Source organism: Aptenodytes patagonicus, chromosome Z (genome assembly GCF_965638725.1).
Source record: "Aptenodytes patagonicus chromosome Z, bAptPat1.pri.cur, whole genome shotgun sequence".
NCBI classification, from domain to species: Eukaryota; Metazoa; Chordata; class Aves; order Sphenisciformes; family Spheniscidae; genus Aptenodytes; species Aptenodytes patagonicus.
Genome location: NC_134982.1, coordinates 10,412,206 through 10,433,835, shown reverse-complemented (window position 1 = coordinate 10,433,835; position 21,630 = coordinate 10,412,206). Strand labels below are relative to the sequence as shown.

At 54.9% G+C, this 21,630-nt stretch overlaps 2 protein-coding genes across 5 annotated transcripts in view; one reads left to right on the top strand and one right to left on the bottom strand.

The window, feature by feature from the left end:
* The window catches only part of UBAP2 (ubiquitin associated protein 2), a 238,357-nt gene that overhangs the window by 76,427 nt on the left and 140,300 nt on the right, over positions 1-21,630 (top strand). For 2 of the 4 annotated variants that reach the window (XM_076363072.1, XM_076363069.1), the window contains 2 exons: positions 67-158; positions 1,053-1,100. In XM_076363072.1, coding sequence (XP_076219187.1) covers positions 67-158; positions 1,053-1,100 — 140 coding nt within the window. Of the gene's footprint in view, positions 1-66; positions 159-1,049; positions 1,101-21,630 lie in introns of all 4 variants that reach the window. The other 2 variants (XM_076363070.1, XM_076363068.1) reach the window with 1 other exon arrangement.
* LOC143172915 (interferon-like) lies at positions 8,230-8,976 on the bottom strand. The gene has a single exon (XM_076362794.1). It carries the CDS (start codon positions 8,974-8,976, stop codon positions 8,230-8,232), a length of 747 nt encoding a protein of 248 aa, XP_076218909.1.

The window sequence follows — 21,630 nt, the reverse complement described above, 5'->3', positions numbered from 1 at the left end:
TGTCTCAATGCTGAAGCCTTTTCTTTTCTGAAAGCTTGTTAAAGTGTCTGTATTTTGATTCTACAGGCAAAGCTCCCCCAAACCTGCCCCAAGGTGTACCGCCCTTGTTGCATAACCAGTATATTGTGGGACCTGGAGGACTTCTGCCTGCCTACCCAGTAAGCGTTTAATTGTTCCTGTCCTTGATTGCGTAACCTTCGGTGCAAGCGGGTCCTCCAGACCTGCTGCTGTCTGTGCCAAGGCATTTCTGTTGGCACATGTTGCACCTGGAATTCTTGTTCCAAATGCTGAAGAATATATGAAATATATTCAGTAGGGGTTTACTGTTGATAGTAAACTGAGGAACTGTTGGTACAGACCTGATTTGGCTGCTGTTGAAGCTAAACATGCATGTTGCTATGGTTTTCAGTGGTATCAGATTTTACACCCTTTGAGTAAAATTAGACTCATTCAGGTTTGTGTTCCTGGAATAGATTTACTATAGTAATGGTTAAAATGTGCCATGTGTCCTGTCTGTCATACTTTGAAAGACTGCACATAGCTTTTTGATGTCTGACCAGGATCAACGTACTTTTGGTTATCTGTTTTCTGAATCAGAAACTTTATTCTAATAATTTTTGTGTATCACACTGAATGCGAGGGGATGCCATAGGTTGCTTTGTGGTCTAGTCATCAAATCTTAAATCCTGCTATTTTCAGAAGTAATGATTGCAGCAAAGAAGTCTGTTGCTCTTGCTCCCAAATCTGAATGCCCTGTATATTTTTCACAAGTTGATGAATGATGCATCTGTGAAAACGGTATTGAAGATGGGACAGTCATACTCTCCTCAGAGGGCTGCTGTCACCAAAAAACATCAGAGTGACAAGCCATTTTAAGCTTAGGTCTACTAGCCTTAAAATGCTACAGTGTGCCATGATGGCACAATGTGATGTATAGCTGTACATCTTTAAAATAGACTGGGCCTAGGTCAAACTCTGTTTAAAGCCCCAAATTGGTCAGTATCAGAGAAAAGTGTTACAGTGATGTTTTATTTTTATCTGTCTTTAAGCAGATTTATGGTTATGATGATCTCCAGATGCTTCAATCCAGGCTGCCAATGGTAAGTAAATGGCTTGGTTTATTTAATTTTGAACAAGTTATCTTCAGTGTTGATCATTTGTGCAACACAAATTGGTTCATTTAATGGTGATTAAGAGCTTATCCTTATGTTAGGTATTCTGTTTTTTTAAATATCCACAAACAGTTTCTCTAGGTGGTGTAAATTGATATAGAGCAACTGTTGCATCATGCATTTATTCATCTGCAAATTCTGTAAATAGAAGCAAGTGTGCTCTGTGCTTCTGAGTGGAGAAATTTTTAATTTTGTCGCAACAGTATGACATCTTGTCAAGTCTAACTGAAATCTGAGCATGAATGTTTTCTTTTACCAAGAGGTATGGTTGAACAGCAAGTACACAAATTGGCAGCCAGTAGGTGCATATGACAGGTTTTGGAGGTGCTCATAGGTGGAGATCTTTGCTTATGCATCAGGGCAACAAATGCAGGTGACCTGCAGGACGGAGAGTATACTAAGTTTTCTTCCTTACTGGCTCCAGAATGTAAATGGCATGTGAGAGGCGCTGAGCTCCCAGACAGATTCACAAAGAGCCTCAGCCTAGATTGCAGAAAGGTAAAGAATTTTGTTTTCAGAAAACTAGGATAAGGATCGTGGAGAGAAAGTTTGGTAGTATGTAACTGAGAAAAGTCACAGGATTAAGTGACGCAGTGTATCCATAAGAGGCAGAAATGGAGCAATGAGCAGTGATCTGGAAAAGAAGTATCACTGGGTGAATGCCATAATTAAAGGCCCAAGTCAGTACCAGGTCTTCCACGTGGAGTCTGGGGACAGCCAGAGTCAGGTAGTGAAAGGTGAGTACAGGTATGTCCCAGACAAAACCCTGTCCAGCTGCACATCCTGAATTAAAAAAATAAAGTTGAGCACATTAATGAAGGTTCTAACTACCTGATGAAGGCATGATCCTTGGAAGAATTGTCAACTGAAATGAATGGGATTATTTTCAGAGCAGCGAAATGGCAAAATATTTGCAGTTCTGGGGCCAGGAGAGACATGGTGTGGTGGGTTGACCCTGGCTGGATGCTAGGTGCCCACCAAGCCGCTCTATCACTCCCCTCCTCAGCTGGACAGGGGAGAGAAAAAACCATAACGGAAGGCTCATGGGTCAAAATAAGGACAGGGAGAGATCATTCACTGATTACTGTTACAGGGAAAACAGACTGAAATTGGGGAAATTAATTTTATTTATTACCAATCAAATCAGAGTAGGATAATGAGAAATAAAACCAAATCTTAAAACATCTTCCCCCCCCCACCCCTCCCTTCTTCCTGGGTTTTACTTCACTCCTGATTTTCTCTACTTCCTCCCCCCTGAGCGGCACAGGGGGATGGGGAATGGGGGTTGCGGTCTGTTCATCACATGTTTCTGCTGTTCCTTGCTCCTCGGGGAGGACTCCTCCCTCTCTTCCCCTGCTCCAGTGTGGGATCCCTCCCACGGGAGACAGTCCTCCACGAACTTTTCCAACGTGAGTCCTTCCCACGGGCTGCAGTTCTTCACAAACAGCTCCAGCGTGGGTACCTTCCATGGGATGCAGTCCTTCAGGAACAGACTGCTCCAGCGTGAGTCCCCTGTGGGGTCACAAGTCCTGCCAGCAAACCTGCTCCAGTGTGGGCTCCTCTCTCCATGGGTCCACAGTCCTGCCGGGAGCCTGCTCCAGCGTGGGCTTCCCACGGGGTCCCAGCCTCCTTTGGGCATCCACCTGCTCTGGCGTGGGGTTCTTCACGGGCTGCGGATGGATGTCTGCTCCACCGTGGACCTCCATGGGCTGCAGGGGGACAGCCTGCCTCACCATGGTCTGCACCACGGGCTGCAGGGGAATCTCTGTTCCAGTGCCTGGCGCACCTCCTCCCCCTCCTTCTTCACTGCCCTTGGTGTCTGCAGAGTTGTTCCTCTCGCATATTCTCACTCCTGCCTTTGGCTGCTGCTCTATAGCAGTTTCTTGTTCCCCCTTCTTAATTATGTTATCGCACAGCCGCTACCACTGTCGCTGATGGCCTCGGCCTTGGTGAGTGGTGGGTCTGTCTTGGAGCTGGCTGGAATTGGCGCTTTAAGACATAGGGGAAGCTTCTAGCAGCTTCTCACAGGAGCCACTCCTGTCGTCCCCCTCCTATGACAACCTTGCTATGCAATCCCAATGCACATGGTTACGTTGGTAGAAGACAAAATGTTTTCTAGCAGTGCAGTTGAACCTTTATCAGCCTGTGCTTCTCATGTGTTCGCTAAATTTTTTTGTGGCTCTCTAGGCAGGAGTGTTTCTTTCCATGTAGCTGTACCACAGGGCCATGCAGGGGGTGACAGCAGAGCAAGCCTCGTGGTTTGGGGGGGTTTGGTTCTGAGGAGCTAGGAGCTGAAGAATTATTGACATTATTTACATGTAGCGACAGAAAATAGAGAAAAAAGTCAATGAGTAATACTTAATTTAAAATATATACAACAAAGCGTATGGAGAAAAAAATTTCTGAAACTATCCAATAAGTTCAAGAGTAAGGCTGAACAAGAGAAAATCGACGGATTCATACCTTGTCTGAGTTGCCCTAGAATACCTGGTGTGCTGCAAGGTGTTTTCAAGCGGCGCAACGGGAGAGCTGTCGTGAAAAATGCCTGAAGCGGCAAGCGCAGCCGAACTCGGCCTAATCAAAGCGATCTCTGCCGTGCCTCTCCTTCATCGAATCGACTGGTTTGGGTTGGGAGGGACCTTTAAAGGTCGTCCGGTCCAACCCCCCAGCAATGAGCAGGGCCATCTTCAACTAGGTCGGGTTGCTCGGAGCCCCGTCCGACCTGAGCTTGAATGTTTCCAGGGATGGGGCACCCACCAGCTCTCTGGGCAACCTGTGGCAGCGCTTCACCCCCCTCACGGTAAAAAATGTCTTCCTTGAGTCTCGTCTGAATCTGGCCTCTCTTAGTTTAAAACCGTTACCCCTTGTCCTATCGCTACAGGCCCTATTAGAACGTCTGCGCCCATCTTTCTTATAAGCCCCCCTTAAGTATTGAAAGGCCGCAATAAGGTCTCCCCGGAGCCTTCTCTTCTCCAGGCTGAAGAACCCCAACTCCCCCCCAGGAGAGGTGTCCCAGCCCTCTGATCGTGTTTGTGGCCCTCGTCTGGAGGCGCTCCAACAGGTCCGCGTCTTGCTTGTACTGAGGGCTGCAGAGCAGCTGATCATCAGTCGGTCCAAAGCGGGGTGGAAGGTGGAAAATGTTGAGGAGAACGAGGGCCGAAGAGCTGATTCTGACGACGGCGGCTAAACCCTGGCAGAGGTTTTTGCAAGAGGTTGAGGGAAGCGCCTCGCTGGGGAGGTGCCAAAGAGAAGAGTGGGCACGGGATCTGCAGAGCCCTGTTGGGAGCAGGGCTCGGAGCAGGTGTTGAGTGGAGGTGGCTTCCCCCCACCCCGCAGGCTCGTTCCTGTGCTTCTGAGACAAGAGGCACCGGCAATCTTTTTGCAACAGGTCTTTATTTTCTGTCGAATAAATAGGTGAATAAATAGATGATAAAACCCATTGTCAAAATAAATAGACCAAGTTCTATAAATAGAGGAGCGGTCAGTGGAGGCGGAGGGTGCAGGGCCGTTCTTGCAGCGGCTCTTGCCGTGGGTCAGGGGAGGCGGGAGGACAGAGGTGGGGATGGGGCGGTGGTCGAGAAGCGGTGGCGTCGTCGTGGGTGGGGGTGCGTGGGGCCGTGCGGGTTGGTCGGGGTGGTTGGGCTAGTTGCTCATGGTGCGGGTGAGGTTGTGGAGGTGTTGGAAGCAGGCGCCAGCTTCGAGGCGGACGTGGTCCCAGGCGCAGGCGCTGTGGTTGTGGGTGTGGAGGAAGTCCTGGATGTGCCTGAAGTATCTGCTGATGTTGAGCAGGAGGTTGCGGGGCCCTTGGCCTTGGAAGAGCATGCCGTTGGCTGGCACGCATTGCTCCAGGTTGTGCTTGTAATGCTGGAGGTTGTTGAGGAGGCGATGGCGTGCCTGGGCGTCCCAGTGGTGGGGGGTGCTGGGGCTGCTGAGGGTTGTGAAGAGGTGCTGGAGGATGCGGAGGGCAATGTCGGCGGCTTGCTGTGGGTGGTTGGTGTGGAGGAGGGTGTCGGGGAAGAAGGGCGCCTGCTGGTGGTGGCAGGGCTGTGGCGGGCTGGGAGCCATGGCCCGGAGGAGCTGGAGGCTGTCCCAGGGGAAGGTGGCGTCGCGGGGACGCAGGTGGCGGCAGGCGAGGGCGGTGGTGGTGGCGAGAGCCGTCAGGAGGAGCAGGAGCGCCGGGGCGCCGTGCCGCGGGCAGGGCTGCGGGGTTGCGGGCGCAGCCATGGTGGGGCTGTGGGTGCTGCGTGGGTGGTGCTGGTCAGGAGCCTGGTCAGGCTTGGCGGTGGTGCGGGTGGGCGCTGTGCTTGGGGTGCTGCCGGGTGGCCGGCTTTATGTGGTGCGGCGGCTTTGCCTTCCTCGCTTTCTGGTTGCAGCGAGTTTCCGGCTGTGGTTTTCAGTTTTGGCTGGTGGCTGTGGTGGTGGTGGGGTGGCCGTGCGTGGGGAGGGCGGTGGCGGTGGTGTGCTGTTTGCGTGTTGGGAGGAGGTTGTTTAGGGGGGACGTTGGCTGTAGTGGTTGAAGGGGGGATATGAAGTCACAGTGATAGCAACACATGGGCCAGTTTTGGTGGTGATGTGGGGTTTTTTGTGGTTTCTCTTATCCCTCCTGGGCTAGCTGTCATGCCTTTTGTGTTCCGCTGAATTTCCCTTCCTGCCCAAATCTCTTTTCCTTATGTAGTGCTCCAGTATTGGTTGTGGCTTTTTTACTTTCAGTATGTTTGTCATCTTATTTGGTTTTTTATGAATATATCATTTCTTTTTACCCTTTGGGAGTTTTTTAAAATGTAAAATTTCTCAAGTATCTGAGGAGCTATGTGCAGGTGTCCTTTTAGGAGGTGGCTCTGGGCCTAAGCACTTGAGCCCTGAATGTTTAGTGATGAAGGTTCTGTAATCTCTTTGGTTCTCTTTCCTTGGTTTGAACCTCATCGTGATGTGGGATAAGAAGTCTTTTCTAAGGTGTTTTTTATTGAAAAATGAAGGAGACACAACCAGGAATGTTTTTATATCGGGTGATTTTTGCTGGTTTTGCCAGTTGAGGATTTTTCCCTGACCACTGTCTCGTTGTGCTGCGTGGAGGAAAAGGTCCTCTACAAAGGATTCCGTTTTTGCAATTTGCAGTGTTTGCCTGGTGAAATGCATATGTCATGCTCTCGTACTACTGGAACTTCTCAGTTTCTCTCTCTGTTTTTATTTGTATCCCTGTTTGTGCATAATTTCTTTGAATTTTTTAAATTCTTTTTCAATGGTCTCTTTTGCTCTGGAGGTCCCGAGTGCAGTCTGGTGCTGAGGGTAGGTGGTGTCAGAGGAGGTTGCCGATGGCCTTGTCCAGTGATGCTTTTGGATATGTCTCCAGGAATGGACATTCCACAACCTCCCTGATCTCTCTTCTGGTGGTGTATCACCCTCATGGTAAAGATGATAATAATATGTTTATTCTTTCATGTTTGAATTCCCTGTGTTCCAGCTTGTGTCCTTATCTCTCCTCCTCTGTTTTTATATCTGAGGAGGGTTTGCTTTCTTCAGCCATCTCAGAGAAGACAGAGCCAATGAGGTCCCCCCTGCCTGGCATCACAGGACATTTCTTGTTAGAAGGAACATCAGGAGCACTGTAGTACAACCTGGAAGTTGCATGTTGAGGGGTCCTGCTGTGTGCCTGAATACAATTGGTGCCACTTGTTTTCTTGCTCTCAAGCTGCACGGGAAGCGCCCGTTTTTGTTTGCACAGAGCAGTGTCCTTGCAGTGATGTGGTGGTGAAGGTGGTGCGTCTGAGCATGGAGAGCAACCTCTTTGTCCCATGCGGGAGGAGGCTAGAGCTGCTCAACTTTTGTGTGTCTTGCTCGGGCTTACGTGGGGAGGGCAAAGCAGCCGGGGCAGATATTTTTGGGGTGGTGGTTGGAGGGCAAAGGAGCAGCTGGTGCTGGTGGTGCATGGGCGGTTTCCTTCATGGGGAATGCTGTGCTGGTCTGTGCTGGATGGTTTGGACCATGTTGGGTGGTGGTGTTTGGGGGATGTATCTTTTTGTTTGCTAAGGATGAGTTGGGGTGAAGAAGGCCTAGCCCGATGTGCTCTATGTAGTGAGGCAGGTCCCCATGGCCACTGGTGTGTGAGCACAGGCAGGAGCGTCCTGGGCCAGCTGTGGTGGTTGTAGGAGAGCAATGAGCAGTCCTGGGCATCTGCTGTGGTTTTTGTGGCTTTTTGGTGTTTCTTGGGTGGGGTTGGTAGCACTGGGGTGCTGTTCCTTGTCCAAATCTCTGCAGGCCTTGGTGGGTCCCCTCCTGGGCTCTTTGAGGTGCGCCTTGTCCATGCTACCCTGCTTGGTCCCAAGCAGTAGTGCTGTGGCATTGCTGAATGGTTGTTTGTGATGGGGTGGTGTTTTGGAGGTGGCTTTCATGTTTTGGCAGTGGGAGAGGGTTGGGAAGGTAGAGGGCTGGCTGTGGGAGAGGAGGAGCGTGCAGGGCAGGCATCGTCATCTGGGCGAGTGTGTGCTCCAAGGGTCTGGCATCAGCGGGAGATGCCAGTGGGCTTGGAGAACCATGGTGCATCCTTGAGAGTGGACTGCTGTCCGGAGCCTTCGACCGGGGCAGGAGGCATTGGTGGGACGGGCTGCAGGAGGGAGGCTCATCCCTGCCTGCCTGCAGAGACCCTGTCTTTGCCTGTCAGGTATATGCATGATGACCACCTCTTTTCTTTTTTTCTTCCTTTTTGTTTTGCAAAAAGTCTTTATTTCCAACAAGTGAATGAATAAATAAATAAATAAATAAATAAACACATGCATTAATGGCTGGATAAATAAATAAATAGAGAGAGTTCTGTGATAAACAGTCATTGGCGTGAGAGTCCCGCAGTGTCCATGGGGACCTTCTCCTCCATCAGGGGAGGTCGCAGTCTGGACGGGCTAGGTAACGCCGTGGATAATAAATACGATCCCTCTCCCCATCGCCTCGCAGCTGTCCGTGAGCGTGCAGCACAGCAATTTCCTCCTCGTTCCTTTCCAGTGAAGGTGTGGCCGCGGTATGGGTGCGTGGGCTGTGCCTCAGCCTGGCCCCAGCCTTGCCGTGGTCATGCCCATTTCCCTGTCAGCGTGGGCTCCTGGCTGGAAGAGGTGTGAGCAGTGCTGAGCAATCCCAGCCCGGGCTGCTGCTGCCTCTGCTCAGTCTGTGCCTGCTGGCGTTGGCTTGGGATGGGCGTTTGGCGCAGGTGGGTTTGGTGGAGGGCAGGAGCGTCTCGGCTCTTCATTCGCCGTATGAGTGTGTCCACACGTTGGAAGCAGATGCGAGCTTCGAGGCGGACGTGGTCCCAGGCGCAGGCGCTGTGGTTGTGGGTGTGGAGGAAGTCCTGGATGTGCCTGAAGTATCTGCTGATGTTGAGCAGGAGGTTGCGGGGCCCTTGCCTTTTGAAGAGCATGCCGTTGGCTGGCACGCATTGCTCCAGGTTGTGCTTGTAATGCTGGAGGTTGTTGAGGAGGCGATGGCGTGCCTGAGCGTCCCAGTGGTGGGGGGTGCTGGGGCTGCTGAGAGTTGTGAAGAGGTGCTGGAGGATGCGGAGGGCAATGTCGGCGGCTTGCTGTGGGTGGTTGGTGTGGAGGAGGGTGTCGGGGAAGAAGGGCGCCTGCTGGTGGTGGCAGGGCTGTGGCGGGCTGGGAGCCATGGCCCGGAGGAGCTGGAGGCTGTCCCAGGGGAAGGTGGCGTCGCGGGGACGCAGGTGGCGGCAGGCGAGGGCGGTGGCGGTGGCGAGAGCCGTCAGGAGGAGCAGGAGCGCCGGGGCGCCGTGCCGCGGGCAGGGCTGCGGGGTTGCGGGCGCAGCCATGGTGGGGCTGTGGGTGCTGCGTGGGTGGTGCTGGTCAGGAGCCTGGTCAGGCTTGGCGGTGGTGCGGGTGGGCGCTGTGCTTGGGGTGCTGCCGGGTGGCCGGCTTTATGTGGTGCGGCGGCTTTGCCTTCCTCGCTTTCTGGTTGCAGCGAATTTCCTTTCATCATCATCTAGACAGAATTTCCCTGTTCCCATTCTCAGTTTTGCTTTCCATTTACTTTCTCCTGAGGGCTTTTGTTGTGCTTGTCAAAGTGTGAGCGGTAGGTGGCCCTGCCCTAGGGAAGGGGAGCTGTTTCTTTCCCAGGCTGCTGTCGGGGTGCGGGGGGGAGCCCGGCTCCTGTGCTGTTACGGTTCAGCGGGGGATGTGAAAGTGCAACGGCAGAGGCTTTTGGGGCAGCTGTGCTGGGGATAAGTTTTAGGGCTTCCTTTTTGTCTATTTTGTGAGTTGTCTTTCTTGGGTTTTATTTTCATTTTTCTCTGCCTACCATCATCTATTTTACTTATTTCATGCTCTGATATTATTTGTATATATGAGTTAATGTATGTTTTCCTTTATTTCTTATTGACAAATATTTTTAGTTTCTCAGTCTTTTTTTTTTTTTTTTTTTCTATAGCATCTGCAGCTTTGCTGGTGGAAGAGTTTTTCTTCTCTCTGCAAATATCTTGCAGAATATTTTTGGGGTCATCTGTCACTGCCCCTCGACTTATTTGTCCTTAGCGTGTTGATATTTAGAAATAAATGCATAGATGTTGTGAAGGATTTTTCATCAACTGTTCATGCAATGATCTCTAGATTTTGGGGTTTTTAGTGTGTTTTGAATTTGTTGTAGAAATTAGGCAACGTTAGGTGTTTGGGAGGCGGGAGTGGATGGGAATATTTGTCTTTGACATGCCGGTCCGCTTACGTCTAGAAAGTGAAAGTGGGCAGAGTCCCAAGTGCAAATCGTCACTGCTTCCGGGGAAGCTTCCAGCAGCGAGAGGCAACGGTGGTGGCTGATACGGCGAGAACGGGGGTTTCTCCTGAGGTTTGGGAGGTGGTTCTTTTTTAATTTAACTCAATTAATTAAAGTGTATGTTGATGCTGTAAATTCTCACTGTGTTTATTTTTTGTGTGTGTGTATTACATTGGGATATGCTATCTTTTCTTAGTCTGTTGCAGCCTGTCTGTGTAGCAGAGATCTTACAAATGCCTTAGCTGGTGTGCGTGGTACCTAGCGAGATGCTTGGTGGAGCTTAAATCCGTTACATCAGCTCACTTACCATTTCCCAGTCCTTTTCTGTTTCACTTTTTGAGTCTATTCCTGATACTTCAGTTTTGACTTTAGGCACCTTCTCCTGCATGCCTTCTGTAGGTCAGGAAATACCCGTGGTGTTTGAAGAGCAGAGTGTCTCTTCTGGTGTTTTCCTATGGGTGGGCATGAAGTGCAAAGGTAACTGGCTTGCACTTGTATTTTCTAATGGTTTTTTGTTTTGAATATGTGTATGCACAGGTGTGTGGGATAGGGATATGCAGTGCTGATGTGGTTTTCCCCCACCTGAGGGGCAGTGGGAATAATTGCAATCCTTAGACCCTGCTCTCATGCGGATTTGGATATATTTTGTCCAGTTTATATAGGGGAAAATGCTAGTGTGTCAGTTCCAGTTCATATCCACAGAGTCCTGTTCAGATCTCTTCTCCCAATCGGCTTTTTGTGGCATTTTCCTCAGAAGGAGACGGGAGCACTGCTTTTGAGTAACCTGCTAAGATTTTTAATATGAATTTGGTTGTGTTTTGTTAAGTGATTCATGCCAGAGTTGATAAGGTGGAATTACCTGGGAAGGAAAGGATGATGAAACATGGCACTGTTTCAAGTTACAGAAAGCACCTGCAATACTAAATCTTTGCCGGCTTCTTTCATGTTCAGTGGTGGAGGATTGGGTGTAGGAGACAGGGGGTCGATGCACAGAAATGCGGCAAGGTGGAAGGTGCTGTCAACTCAGAGAAAGCATCTGAGGTGATGGGGAATTTGCAGAGAGGGGTATGAAGGAGGAGGGTGTTTTTCCAGTGTTGGAGAATGTGTGGAAAGGGATACGTTAGTGGTTAAAGCGTTAGCTCTTGATGGGTTGGAGGTGGTGAGGAGTAAACCATGAGAATTAGGAGGAAAAACACTTAGTAGAGTACCAGCCCCACATGTGGAGTTCACCCAGAGAGGGAAGGGCAAACTTATCTTTTTCATCCAAACTGAAGACAAAATGCTGCTTTGTTTTTGCTGGCATGTCCTGTCATCTTGGAGTGCAAGCTTTCTAGGGTGAGGACTGTCTTACCTTCCTGTAGAGGACCTAGAAGAATGATCTAAGGCAGTAGTCTCCACCTGTTTTGATCACACACCCCATCAGTAAAAAATTTGTGAGCACTCACCCCCAATATATTTTTATTTCCAAATTACATGTATACACTACTGTACTAATATGTATGTTATACAACATACACAAAAATAAGAATTAAAAAAGGATGAGAGAAAGGTTAAACAAATGCTATTTTTAGTTTTTTAAAGTTTTATTTATTAATGGTATCAAAAACATTATCTTCACATGCCCCAATGGATTCTCTTACACACCCCACTTTGGAGACTACTGATCTGCGGTCTCCTGTAACGTAGTTTAAGTAAATTTTCCAGTCATCTGGTAGTAACTCTTTCTCCATTTTTTTTTTCTTTTTAATGTTTGTGCTGTTTTCCTAGCTGAGATTTCCACTTTTAGAAAACAGGGCATGGTACAAGGGTGAAACCTTTAGACTACATCCACGTTATGTTTACGGTCCTGGCCTGACCCCAGGTCTTTGGCCCCCGATGGTCTGTTCCTCTTCCAGGCGCAGTTTCGCTGGAAGGTGCAAGCTCAGAGCTGAGGGCTGGGAGGGGAAAGAGTTTAGCTGTTGCCTTTAATTTACCACTAAGAGATGAACTGTTTCTATAGAATATTAAAAATGTCTATAAATCTCTTTATTTTTGAAGTTCGCAATGGCAGTGCCTTGCTGTGAGTGGTTGGTGTGGAGGAGGGTGTCGGGGAAGAAGGGCGCCTGCTGGTGGTGGCAGGGCTGTGGCGGGCTGGGAGCCATGGCCCGGAGGAGCTGGAGGCTGTCCCAGGGGAAGGTGGCGTCGCGGGGACGCAGGTGGCGGCAGGCGAGGGCGGTGGCGGTGGCGAGAGCCGTCAGGAGGAGCAGGAGCGCCGGGGCGCCGTGCCGCGGGCAGGGCTGCGGGGTTGCGGGCGCAGCCATGGTGGGGCTGTGGGTGCTGCGTGGGTGGTGCTGGTCAGGAGCCTGGTCAGGCTTGGCGGTGGTGCGGGTGGGCGCTGTGCTTGGGGTGCTGCCGGGTGGCCGGCTTTATGTGGTGCGGCGGCTTTGCCTTCCTCGCTTTCTGGTTGCAGCGAGTTTCCGGCTGTGGTTTTCAGTTTTGGCTGGTGGCTGTGGTGGTCTTGGGGAAGTGCGTTGGTGGGGTGGCCGTGCGTGGGGAGGGCGGTGGCGGTGGTGTGCTGGGGGGAAGGTTGGCCGTAGTGGTTGAGTGGGGGATGCGAAAGCGCTGGGGCAGAGCGCTTGGGGGCAGCTGTGCCGGGGAGGTGTGTTAGGGTTTCCCTGTTGCCTGCAGGGCGAGCTGCGGTGCCTCTTTTCTGCAGCTGAAGTTTCCCTTCCTGCCCAAGGGTCTTTTCCGTCTGTGATGCCCTGGTGTTGGTTGTGGTCTGTTTTCCTTTCACTTGTGGCTCGCCTTTGTTTTCATCTTAGCCGGTCTTTTCTTTTCTTTTCTTCCTTTCTTTTCTTTTCGTGTTGGGAAGGGTTGTGAAGTGACGTCGCTTGGCAGAGCCTGGGGAGCCCCCTCCTGGAGCGAGGGCCTGGGGGTGGCGGGGGCTTGCGAGGAGGTGGCTCTGGGTGTAGGCACTTGAGCATTGGATGTGTTCCTGGACGGAGCTGCCCCAGCTCCTGCGTTTGAAGGTGATCGAGAGTGGGGAAGAAAGGCAGGAGGAGAGGCGTGAGGAAAAAGGAAGAGGAAAAAGGGAAGAGCTTTGCTGCTGCTGCTGGGTTGGGTCCCTGGCTGTGGTCCCATGCGTGTGGCCCTGTAGCAGGGGTCTTGTTGTGTTTTCTGTGCCTCCTTGCCTGAGGTGGCTGGAGAGCGAAGAAGAAGATGTCCCCCGTAAGCGAAGGGTCTTGCGTTTGGGGTGGCCTGAGCCCCTGCGCCCCTGGAGGAGGGGTGTCCAAGAGTCCTCTGGAGGTGGAGCTGAGCGAGCTGATGTAGTTCTAGAACTCTAGTGGGAGGAGGAGGAGGTGGAGGTTGCCCTCGCTGAGGTTTTCAGGTCCCTTCCAACAGCAAGGGCAACGTTCTGCTTGTGCGAGAGACGCTGGGAGACGTGTTTTCTCAAAGCTTGTGGAGCAGGGGAAACGTGTGTGTGGTGGTGGTGGTGGTGGTGGTGGTGGTGGCAGGGCGGTGGCGGTGGTGGGCTGGGAGCCGTGGTCTTGTCAGGCAACGTTGTGTTGGTGGGTGCTGTGCTTGGGGTGCTGCTGGCACGCGCCCGATGATTTGGCGTACCTAGGTGGCGTGCGTCACTGCAGGAGGTAGGCTGATGTTGGAGGTCCGTGGCCGCAAGGTGTTTTCAAGCGGCGCAACGGGAGAGCTGTCGTGAAAAATGCCTGAAGCGGCAAGCGCAGCCGAACTCGGCCTAATCAAAGCGATCTCTGCCGTGCCTCTCCTTCATCGAATCGACTGGTTTGGGTTGGGAGGGACCTTTAAAGGTCGTCCGGTCCAACCCCCCAGCAATGAGCAGGGCCATCTTCAACTAGGTCGGGTTGCTCGGAGCCCCGTCCGACCTGAGCTTGAATGTTTCCAGGGATGGGGCACCCACCAGCTCTCTGGGCAACCTGTGGCAGCGCTTCACCCCCCTCACGGTAAAAAATGTCTTCCTTGAGTCTCGTCTGAATCTGGCCTCTCTTAGTTTAAAACCGTTACCCCTTGTCCTATCGCTACAGGCCCTATTAGAACGTCTGCGCCCATCTTTCTTATAAGCCCCCCTTAAGTATTGAAAGGCCGCAATAAGGTCTCCCCGGAGCCTTCTCTTCTCCAGGCTGAAGAACCCCAACTCCCCCCCAGGAGAGGTGTCCCAGCCCTCTGATCGTGTTTGTGGCCCTCGTCTGGAGGCGCTCCAACAGGTCCGCGTCTTGCTTGTACTGAGGGCTGCAGAGCAGCTGATCATCAGTCGGTCCAAAGCGGGGTGGAAGGTGGAAAATGTTGAGGAGAACGAGGGCCGAAGAGCTGATTCTGACGACGGCGGCTAAACCCTGGCAGAGGTTTTTGCAAGAGGTTGAGGGAAGCGCCTCGCTGGGGAGGTGCCAAAGAGAAGAGTGGGCACGGGATCTGCAGAGCCCTGTTGGGAGCAGGGCTCGGAGCAGGTGTTGAGTGGAGGTGGCTTCCCCCCACCCCGCAGGCTCGTTCCTGTGCTTCTGAGACAAGAGGCACCGGCAATCTTTTTGCAACAGGTCTTTATTTTCTGTCGAATAAATAGGTGAATAAATAGATGATAAAACCCATTGTCAAAATAAATAGACCAAGTTCTATAAATAGAGGAGCGGTCAGTGGAGGCGGAGGGTGCAGGGCCGTTCTTGCAGCGGCTCTTGCCGTGGGTCAGGGGAGGCGGGAGGACAGAGGTGGGGATGGGGCGGTGGTCGAGAAGCGGTGGCGTCGTCGTGGGTGGGGGTGCGTGGGGCCGTGCGGGTTGGTCGGGGTGGTTGGGCTAGTTGCTCATGGTGCGGGTGAGGTTGTGGAGGTGTTGGAAGCAGGCGCCAGCTTCGAGGCGGACGTGGTCCCAGGCGCAGGCGCTGTGGTTGTGGGTGTGGAGGAAGTCCTGGATGTGCCTGAAGTATCTGCTGATGTTGAGCAGGAGGTTGCGGGGCCCTTGGCCTTGGAAGAGCATGCCGTTGGCTGGCACGCATTGCTCCAGGTTGTGCTTGTAATGCTGGAGGTTGTTGAGGAGGCGATGGCGTGCCTGGGCGTCCCAGTGGTGGGGGGTGCTGGGGCTGCTGAGGGTTGTGAAGAGGTGCTGGAGGATGCGGAGGGCAATGTCGGCGGCTTGCTGTGGGTGGTTGGTGTGGAGGAGGGTGTCGGGGAAGAAGGGCGCCTGCTGGTGGTGGCAGGGCTGTGGCGGGCTGGGAGCCATGGCCCGGAGGAGCTGGAGGCTGTCCCAGGGGAAGGTGGCGTCGCGGGGACGCAGGTGGCGGCAGGCGAGGGCGGTGGCGGTGGCGAGAGCCGTCAGGAGGAGCAGGAGCGCCGGGGCGCCGTGCCGCGGGCAGGGCTGCGGGGTTGCGGGCGCAGCCATGGTGGGGCTGTGGGTGCTGCGTGGGTGGTGCTGGTCAGGAGCCTGGTCAGGCTTGGCGGTGGTGCGGGTGGGCGCTGTGCTTGGGGTGCTGCCGGGTGGCCGGCTTTATGTGGTGCGGCGGCTTTGCCTTCCTCGCTTTCTGGTTGCAGCGAGTTTCCGGCTGTGGTTTTCAGTTTTGGCTGGTGGCTGTGGTGGTCTTGGGGAAGTGCGTTGGTGGGGTGGCCGTGCGTGGGGAGGGCGGTGGCGGTGGTGTGCTGGGGGGAAGGTTGGCCGTAGTGGTTGAGTGGGGGATGCGAAAGCGCTGGGGCAGAGCGCTTGGGGGCAGCTGTGCCGGGGAGGTGTGTTAGGGTTTCCCTGTTGCCTGCAGGGCGAGCTGCGGTGCCTCTTTTCTGCAGCTGAAGTTTCCCTTCCTGCCCAAGGGTCTTTTCCGTCTGTGATGCCCTGGTGTTGGTTGTGGTCTGTTTTCCTTTCACTTGTGGCTCGCCTTTGTTTTCATCTTAGCCGGTCTTTTCTTTTCTTTTCTTCTTTTCTTTTCTTTTCGTGTTGGGAAGGGTTGTGAAGTGACGTCGCTTGGCAGAGCCTGGGGAGCCCCCTCCTGGAGCGAGGGCCTGGGGGTGGCGGGGGCTTGCGAGGAGGTGGCTCTGGGTGTAGGCACTTGAGCATTGGATGTGTTCCTGGACGGAGCTGCCCCAGCTCCTGCGTTTGAAGGTGATCGAGAGTGGGGAAGAAAGGCAGGAGGAGAGGCGTGAGGAAAAAGGAAGAGGAAAAAGGGAAGAGCTTTGCTGCTGCTGCTGGGTTGGATCCCTGGCTGTGGTCCCATGCGTGTGGCCCTGTAGCAGGGGTCTTGTTGTGTTTTCTGTGCCTCCTTGCCTGAGGTGGCTGGAGAGCGAAGAAGAAGATGTCCCCCGTAAGCGAAGGGTCTTGTGTTTGGGGTGGCCTGAGCCCCTGCGCCCCTGGAGGAGGGGCGTCCAAGAGTCCTCTGGAGGTGGAGCTGAGCGAGCCGATGTAGTTCTAGAACTCTAGTGGGAAGAGGAGGAGGTGGAGGTTGCCCTCGCTGAGGTTTTCAGGTCCCTTCCAACAGCAAGGGCAACGTTCTGCTTGTGCGAGAGACGCTGGGAGACGTGTTTTCTCAAAGCTTGTGGAGCAGGGGAAACGTGTGTGTGGTGGTGGTGGTGGTGGTGGCAGGGCGGTGGCGGTGGTGGGAGCCGTGGTCTTGTCAGGCAACGTTGTGTTGGTGGGTGCTGTGCTTGGGGTGCTGCTGGCACGCGCGCGATGATTTGGCGTACCTAGGTGGCGTGCGTCACTGCAGGAGGTAGGCTGATGTTGGAGGTCCGTGGCCGCAAGGTGTTTTCAAGCGGCGCAACGGGAGAGCTGTCGTGAAAAATGCCTGAAGCGGCAAGCGCAGCCGAACTCGGCCTAATCAAAGCGATCTCTGCCGTGCCTCTCCTTCATCGAATCGACTGGTTTGGGTTGGGAGGGACCTTTAAAGGTCGTCCGGTCCAACCCCCCAGCAATGAGCAGGGCCATCTTCAACTAGGTCGGGTTGCTCGGAGCCCCGTCCGACCTGAGCTTGAATGTTTCCAGGGATGGGGCACCCACCAGCTCTCTGGGCAACCTGTGGCAGCGCTTCACCCCCCTCACGGTAAAAAATGTCTTCCTTGAGTCTCGTCTGAATCTGGCCTCTCTTAGTTTAAAACCGTTACCCCTTGTCCTATCGCTACAGGCCCTATTAGAACGTCTGCGCCCATCTTTCTTATAAGCCCCCCTTAAGTATTGAAAGGCCGCAATAAGGTCTCCCCGGAGCCTTCTCTTCTCCAGGCTGAAGAACCCCAACTCCCCCCCAGGAGAGGTGTCCCAGCCCTCTGATCGTGTTTGTGGCCCTCGTCTGGAGGCGCTCCAACAGGTCCGCGTCTTGCTTGTACTGAGGGCTGCAGAGCAGCTGATCATCAGTCGGTCCAAAGCGGGGTGGAAGGTGGAAAATGTTGAGGAGAACGAGGGCCGAAGAGCTGATTCTGACGACGGCGGCTAAACCCTGGCAGAGGTTTTTGCAAGAGGTTGAGGGAAGCGCCTCGCTGGGGAGGTGCCAAAGAGAAGAGTGGGCACGGGATCTGCAGAGCCCTGTTGGGAGCAGGGCTCGGAGCAGGTGTTGAGTGGAGGTGGCTTCCCCCCACCCCGCAGGCTCGTTCCTGTGCTTCTGAGACAAGAGGCACCGGCAATCTTTTTGCAACAGGTCTTTATTTTCTGTCGAATAAATAGGTGAATAAATAGATGATAAAACCCATTGTCAAAATAAATAGACCAAGTTCTATAAATAGAGGAGCGGTCAGTGGAGGCGGAGGGTGCAGGGCCGTTCTTGCAGCGGCTCTTGCCGTGGGTCAGGGGAGGCGGGAGGACAGAGGTGGGGATGGGGCGGTGGTCGAGAAGCGGTGGCGTCGTCGTGGGTGGGGGTGCGTGGGGCCGTGCGGGTTGGTCGGGGTGGTTGGGCTAGTTGCTCATGGTGCGGGTGAGGTTGTGGAGGTGTTGGAAGCAGGCGCCAGCTTCGAGGCGGACGTGGTCCCAGGCGCAGGCGCTGTGGTTGTGGGTGTGGAGGAAGTCCTGGATGTGCCTGAAGTATCTGCTGATGTTGAGCAGGAGGTTGCGGGGCCCTTGGCCTTGGAAGAGCATGCCGTTGGCTGGCACGCATTGCTCCAGGTTGTGCTTGTAATGCTGGAGGTTGTTGAGGAGGCGATGGCGTGCCTGGGCGTCCCAGTGGTGGGGGGTGCTGGGGCTGCTGAGGGTTGTGAAGAGGTGCTGGAGGATGCGGAGGGCAATGTCGGCAGCTTGCTGTGGGTGGTTGGTGTGGAGGAGGGTGTCGGGGAAGAAGGGCGCCTGCTGGTGGTGGCAGGGCTGTGGCGGGCTGGGAGCCATGGCCCGGAGGAGCTGGAGGCTGTCCCAGGGGAAGGTGGCGTCGCGGGGACGCAGGTGGCGGCAGGCGAGGGCAGTGGCGGTGGCGAGAGCCGTCAGGAGGAGCAGGAGCGCCGGGGCGCCGTGCCGCGGGCAGGGCTGCGGGGTTGCGGGCGCAGCCATGGTGGGGCTGTGGGTGCTGCGTGGGTGGTGCTGGTCAGGAGCCTGGTCAGGCTTGGCGGTGGTGCGGGTGGGCGCTGTGCTTGGGGTGCTGCCGGGTGGCCGGCTTTATGTGGTGCGGCGGCTTTGCCTTCCTCGCTTTCTGGTTGCAGCGAGTTTCCGGCTGTGGTTTTCAGTTTTGGCTGGTGGCTGTGGTGGTCTTGGGGAAGTGCGTTGGTGGGGTGGCCGTGCGTGGGGAGGGCGGTGGCGGTGGTGTGCTGGGGGGAAGGTTGGCCGTAGTGGTTGAGTGGGGGATGCGAAAGCGCTGGGGCAGAGCGCTTGGGGGCAGCTGTGCCGGGGAGGTGTGTTAGGGTTTCCCTGTTGCCTGCAGGGCGAGCTGCGGTGCCTCTTTTCTGCAGCTGAAGTTTCCCTTCCTGCCCAAGGGTCTTTTCCGTCTGTGATGCCCTGGTGTTGGTTGTGGTCTGTTTTCCTTTCACTTGTGGCTCGCCTTTGTTTTCATCTTAGCCGGTCTTTTCTTTTCTTTTCTTCTTTTCTTTTCTTTTCGTGTTGGGAAGGGTTGTGAAGTGACGTCGCTTGGCAGAGCCTGGGGAGCCCCCTCCTGGAGCGAGGGCCTGGGGGTGGCGGGGGCTTGCGAGGAGGTGGCTCTGGGTGTAGGCACTTGAGCATTGGATGTGTTCCTGGACGGAGCTGCCCCAGCTCCTGCGTTTGAAGGTGATCGAGAGTGGGGAAGAAAGGCAGGAGGAGAGGCGTGAGGAAAAAGGAAGAGGAAAAAGGGAAGAGCTTTGCTGCTGCTGCTGGGTTGGGTCCCTGGCTGTGGTCCCATGCGTGTGGCCCTGTAGCAGGGGTCTTGTTGTGTTTTCTGTGCCTCCTTGCCTGAGGTGGCTGGAGAGCGAAGAAGAAGATGTCCCCCGTAAGCGAAGGGTCTTGCGTTTGGGGTGGCCTGAGCCCCTGCGCCCCTGGAGGAGGGGCGTCCAAGAGTCCTCTGGAGGTGGAGCTGAGCGAGCTGATGTAGTTCTAGAACTCTAGTGGGAGGAGGAGGAGGTGGAGGTTGCCCTCGCTGAGGTTTTCAGGTCCCTTCCAACAGCAAGGGCAACGTTCTGCTTGTGCGAGAGACGCTGGGAGACGTGTTTTCTCAAAGCTTGTGGAGCAGGGGAAACGTGTGTGTGGTGGTGGTGGTGGCAGGGCGGTGGCGGTGGTGGGAGCCGTGGTCTTGTCAGGCAACGTTGTGTTGGTGGGTGCTGTGCTTGGGGTGCTGCTGGCACGCGCCCGATGATTTGGCGTACCTAGGTGGCGTGCGTCACTGCAGGAGGTAGGCTGATGTTGGAGGTCCGTGGCTGCAAGGTGTTTTCAAGCGGCGCAACGGGAGAGCTGTCGTGAAAAATGCCTGAAGCGGCAAGCGCAGCCGAACTCGGCCTAATCAAAGCGATCTCTGCCGTGCCTCTCCTTCATCGAATCGACTGGTTTGGGTTGGGAGGGACCTTTAAAGGTCGTCCGGTCCAACCCCCCAGCAATGAGCAGGGCCATCTTCAACTAGGTCGGGTTGCTCGGAGCCCCGTCCGACCTGAGCTTGAATGTTTCCAGGGATGGGGCACCCACCAGCTCTCTGGGCAACCTGTGGCAGCGCTTCACCCCCCTCACGGTAAAAAATGTCTTCCTTGAGTCTCGTCTGAATCTGGCCTCTCTTAGTTTAAAACCGTTACCCCTTGTCCTATCGCTACAGGCCCTATTAGAACGTCTGCGCCCATCTTTCTTATAAGCCCCCCTTAAGTATTGAAAGGCCGCAATAAGGTCTCCCCGGAGCCTTCTCTTCTCCAGGCTGAAGAACCCCAACTCCCCCCCAGGAGAGGTGTCCCAGCCCTCTGATCGTGTTTGTGGCCCTCGTCTGGAGGCGCTCCAACAGGTCCGCGTCTTGCTTGTACTGAGGGCTGCAGAGCAGCTGATCATCAGTCGGTCCAAAGCGGGGTGGAAGGTGGAAAATGTTGAGGAGAACGAGGGCCGAAGAGCTGATTCTGACGACGGCGGCTAAACCCTGGCAGAGGTTTTTGCAAGAGGTTGAGGGAAGCGCCTCGCTGGGGAGGTGCCAAAGAGAAGAGTGGGCACGGGATCTGCAGAGCCCTGTTGGGAGCAGGGCTCGGAGCAGGTGTTGAGTGGAGGTGGCTTCCCCCCACCCCGCAGGCTCGTTCCTGTGCTTCTGAGACAAGAGGCACCGGCAATCTTTTTGCAACAGGTCTTTATTTTCTGTCGAATAAATAGGTGAATAAATAGATGATAAAACCCATTGTCAAAATAAATAGACCAAGTTCTATAAATAGAGGAGCGGTCAGTGGAGGCGGAGGGTGCAGGGCCGTTCTTGCAGCGGCTCTTGCCGTGGGTCAGGGGAGGCGGGAGGACAGAGGTGGGGATGGGGCGGTGGTCGAGAAGCGGTGGCGTCGTCGTGGGTGGGGGTGCGTGGGGCCGTGCGGGTTGGTCGGGGTGGTTGGGCTAGTTGCTCATGGTGCGGGTGAGGTTGTGGAGGTGTTGGAAGCAGGCGCCAGCTTCGAGGCGGACGTGGTCCCAGGCGCAGGCGCTGTGGTTGTGGGTGTGGAGGAAGTCCTGGATGTGCCTGAAGTATCTGCTGATGTTGAGCAGGAGGTTGCGGGGCCCTTGGCCTTGGAAGAGCATGCCGTTGGCTGGCACGCATTGCTCCAGGTTGTGCTTGTAATGCTGGAGGTTGTTGAGGAGGCGATGGCGTGCCTGGGCGTCCCAGTGGTGGGGGGTGCTGGGGCTGCTGAGGGTTGTGAAGAGGTGCTGGAGGATGCGGAGGGCAATGTCGGCGGCTTGCTGTGGGTGGTTGGTGTGGAGGAGGGTGTCGGGGAAGAAGGGCGCCTGCTGGTGGTGGCAGGGCTGTGGCGGGCTGGGAGCCATGGCCCGGAGGAGCTGGAGGCTGTCCCAGGGGAAGGTGGCGTCGCGGGGACGCAGGTGGCGGCAGGCGAGGGCGGTGGCGGTGGCGAGAGCCGTCAGGAGGAGCAGGAGCGCCGGGGCGCCGTGCCGCGGGCAGGGCTGCGGGGTTGCGGGCGCAGCCATGGTGGGGCTGTGGGTGCTGCGTGGGTGGTGCTGGTCAGGAGCCTGGTCAGGCTTGGCGGTGGTGCGGGTGGGCGCTGTGCTTGGGGTGCTGCCGGGTGGCCGGCTTTATGTGGTGCGGCGGCTTTGCCTTCCTCGCTTTCTGGTTGCAGCGAGTTTCCGGCTGTGGTTTTCAGTTTTGGCTGGTGGCTGTGGTGG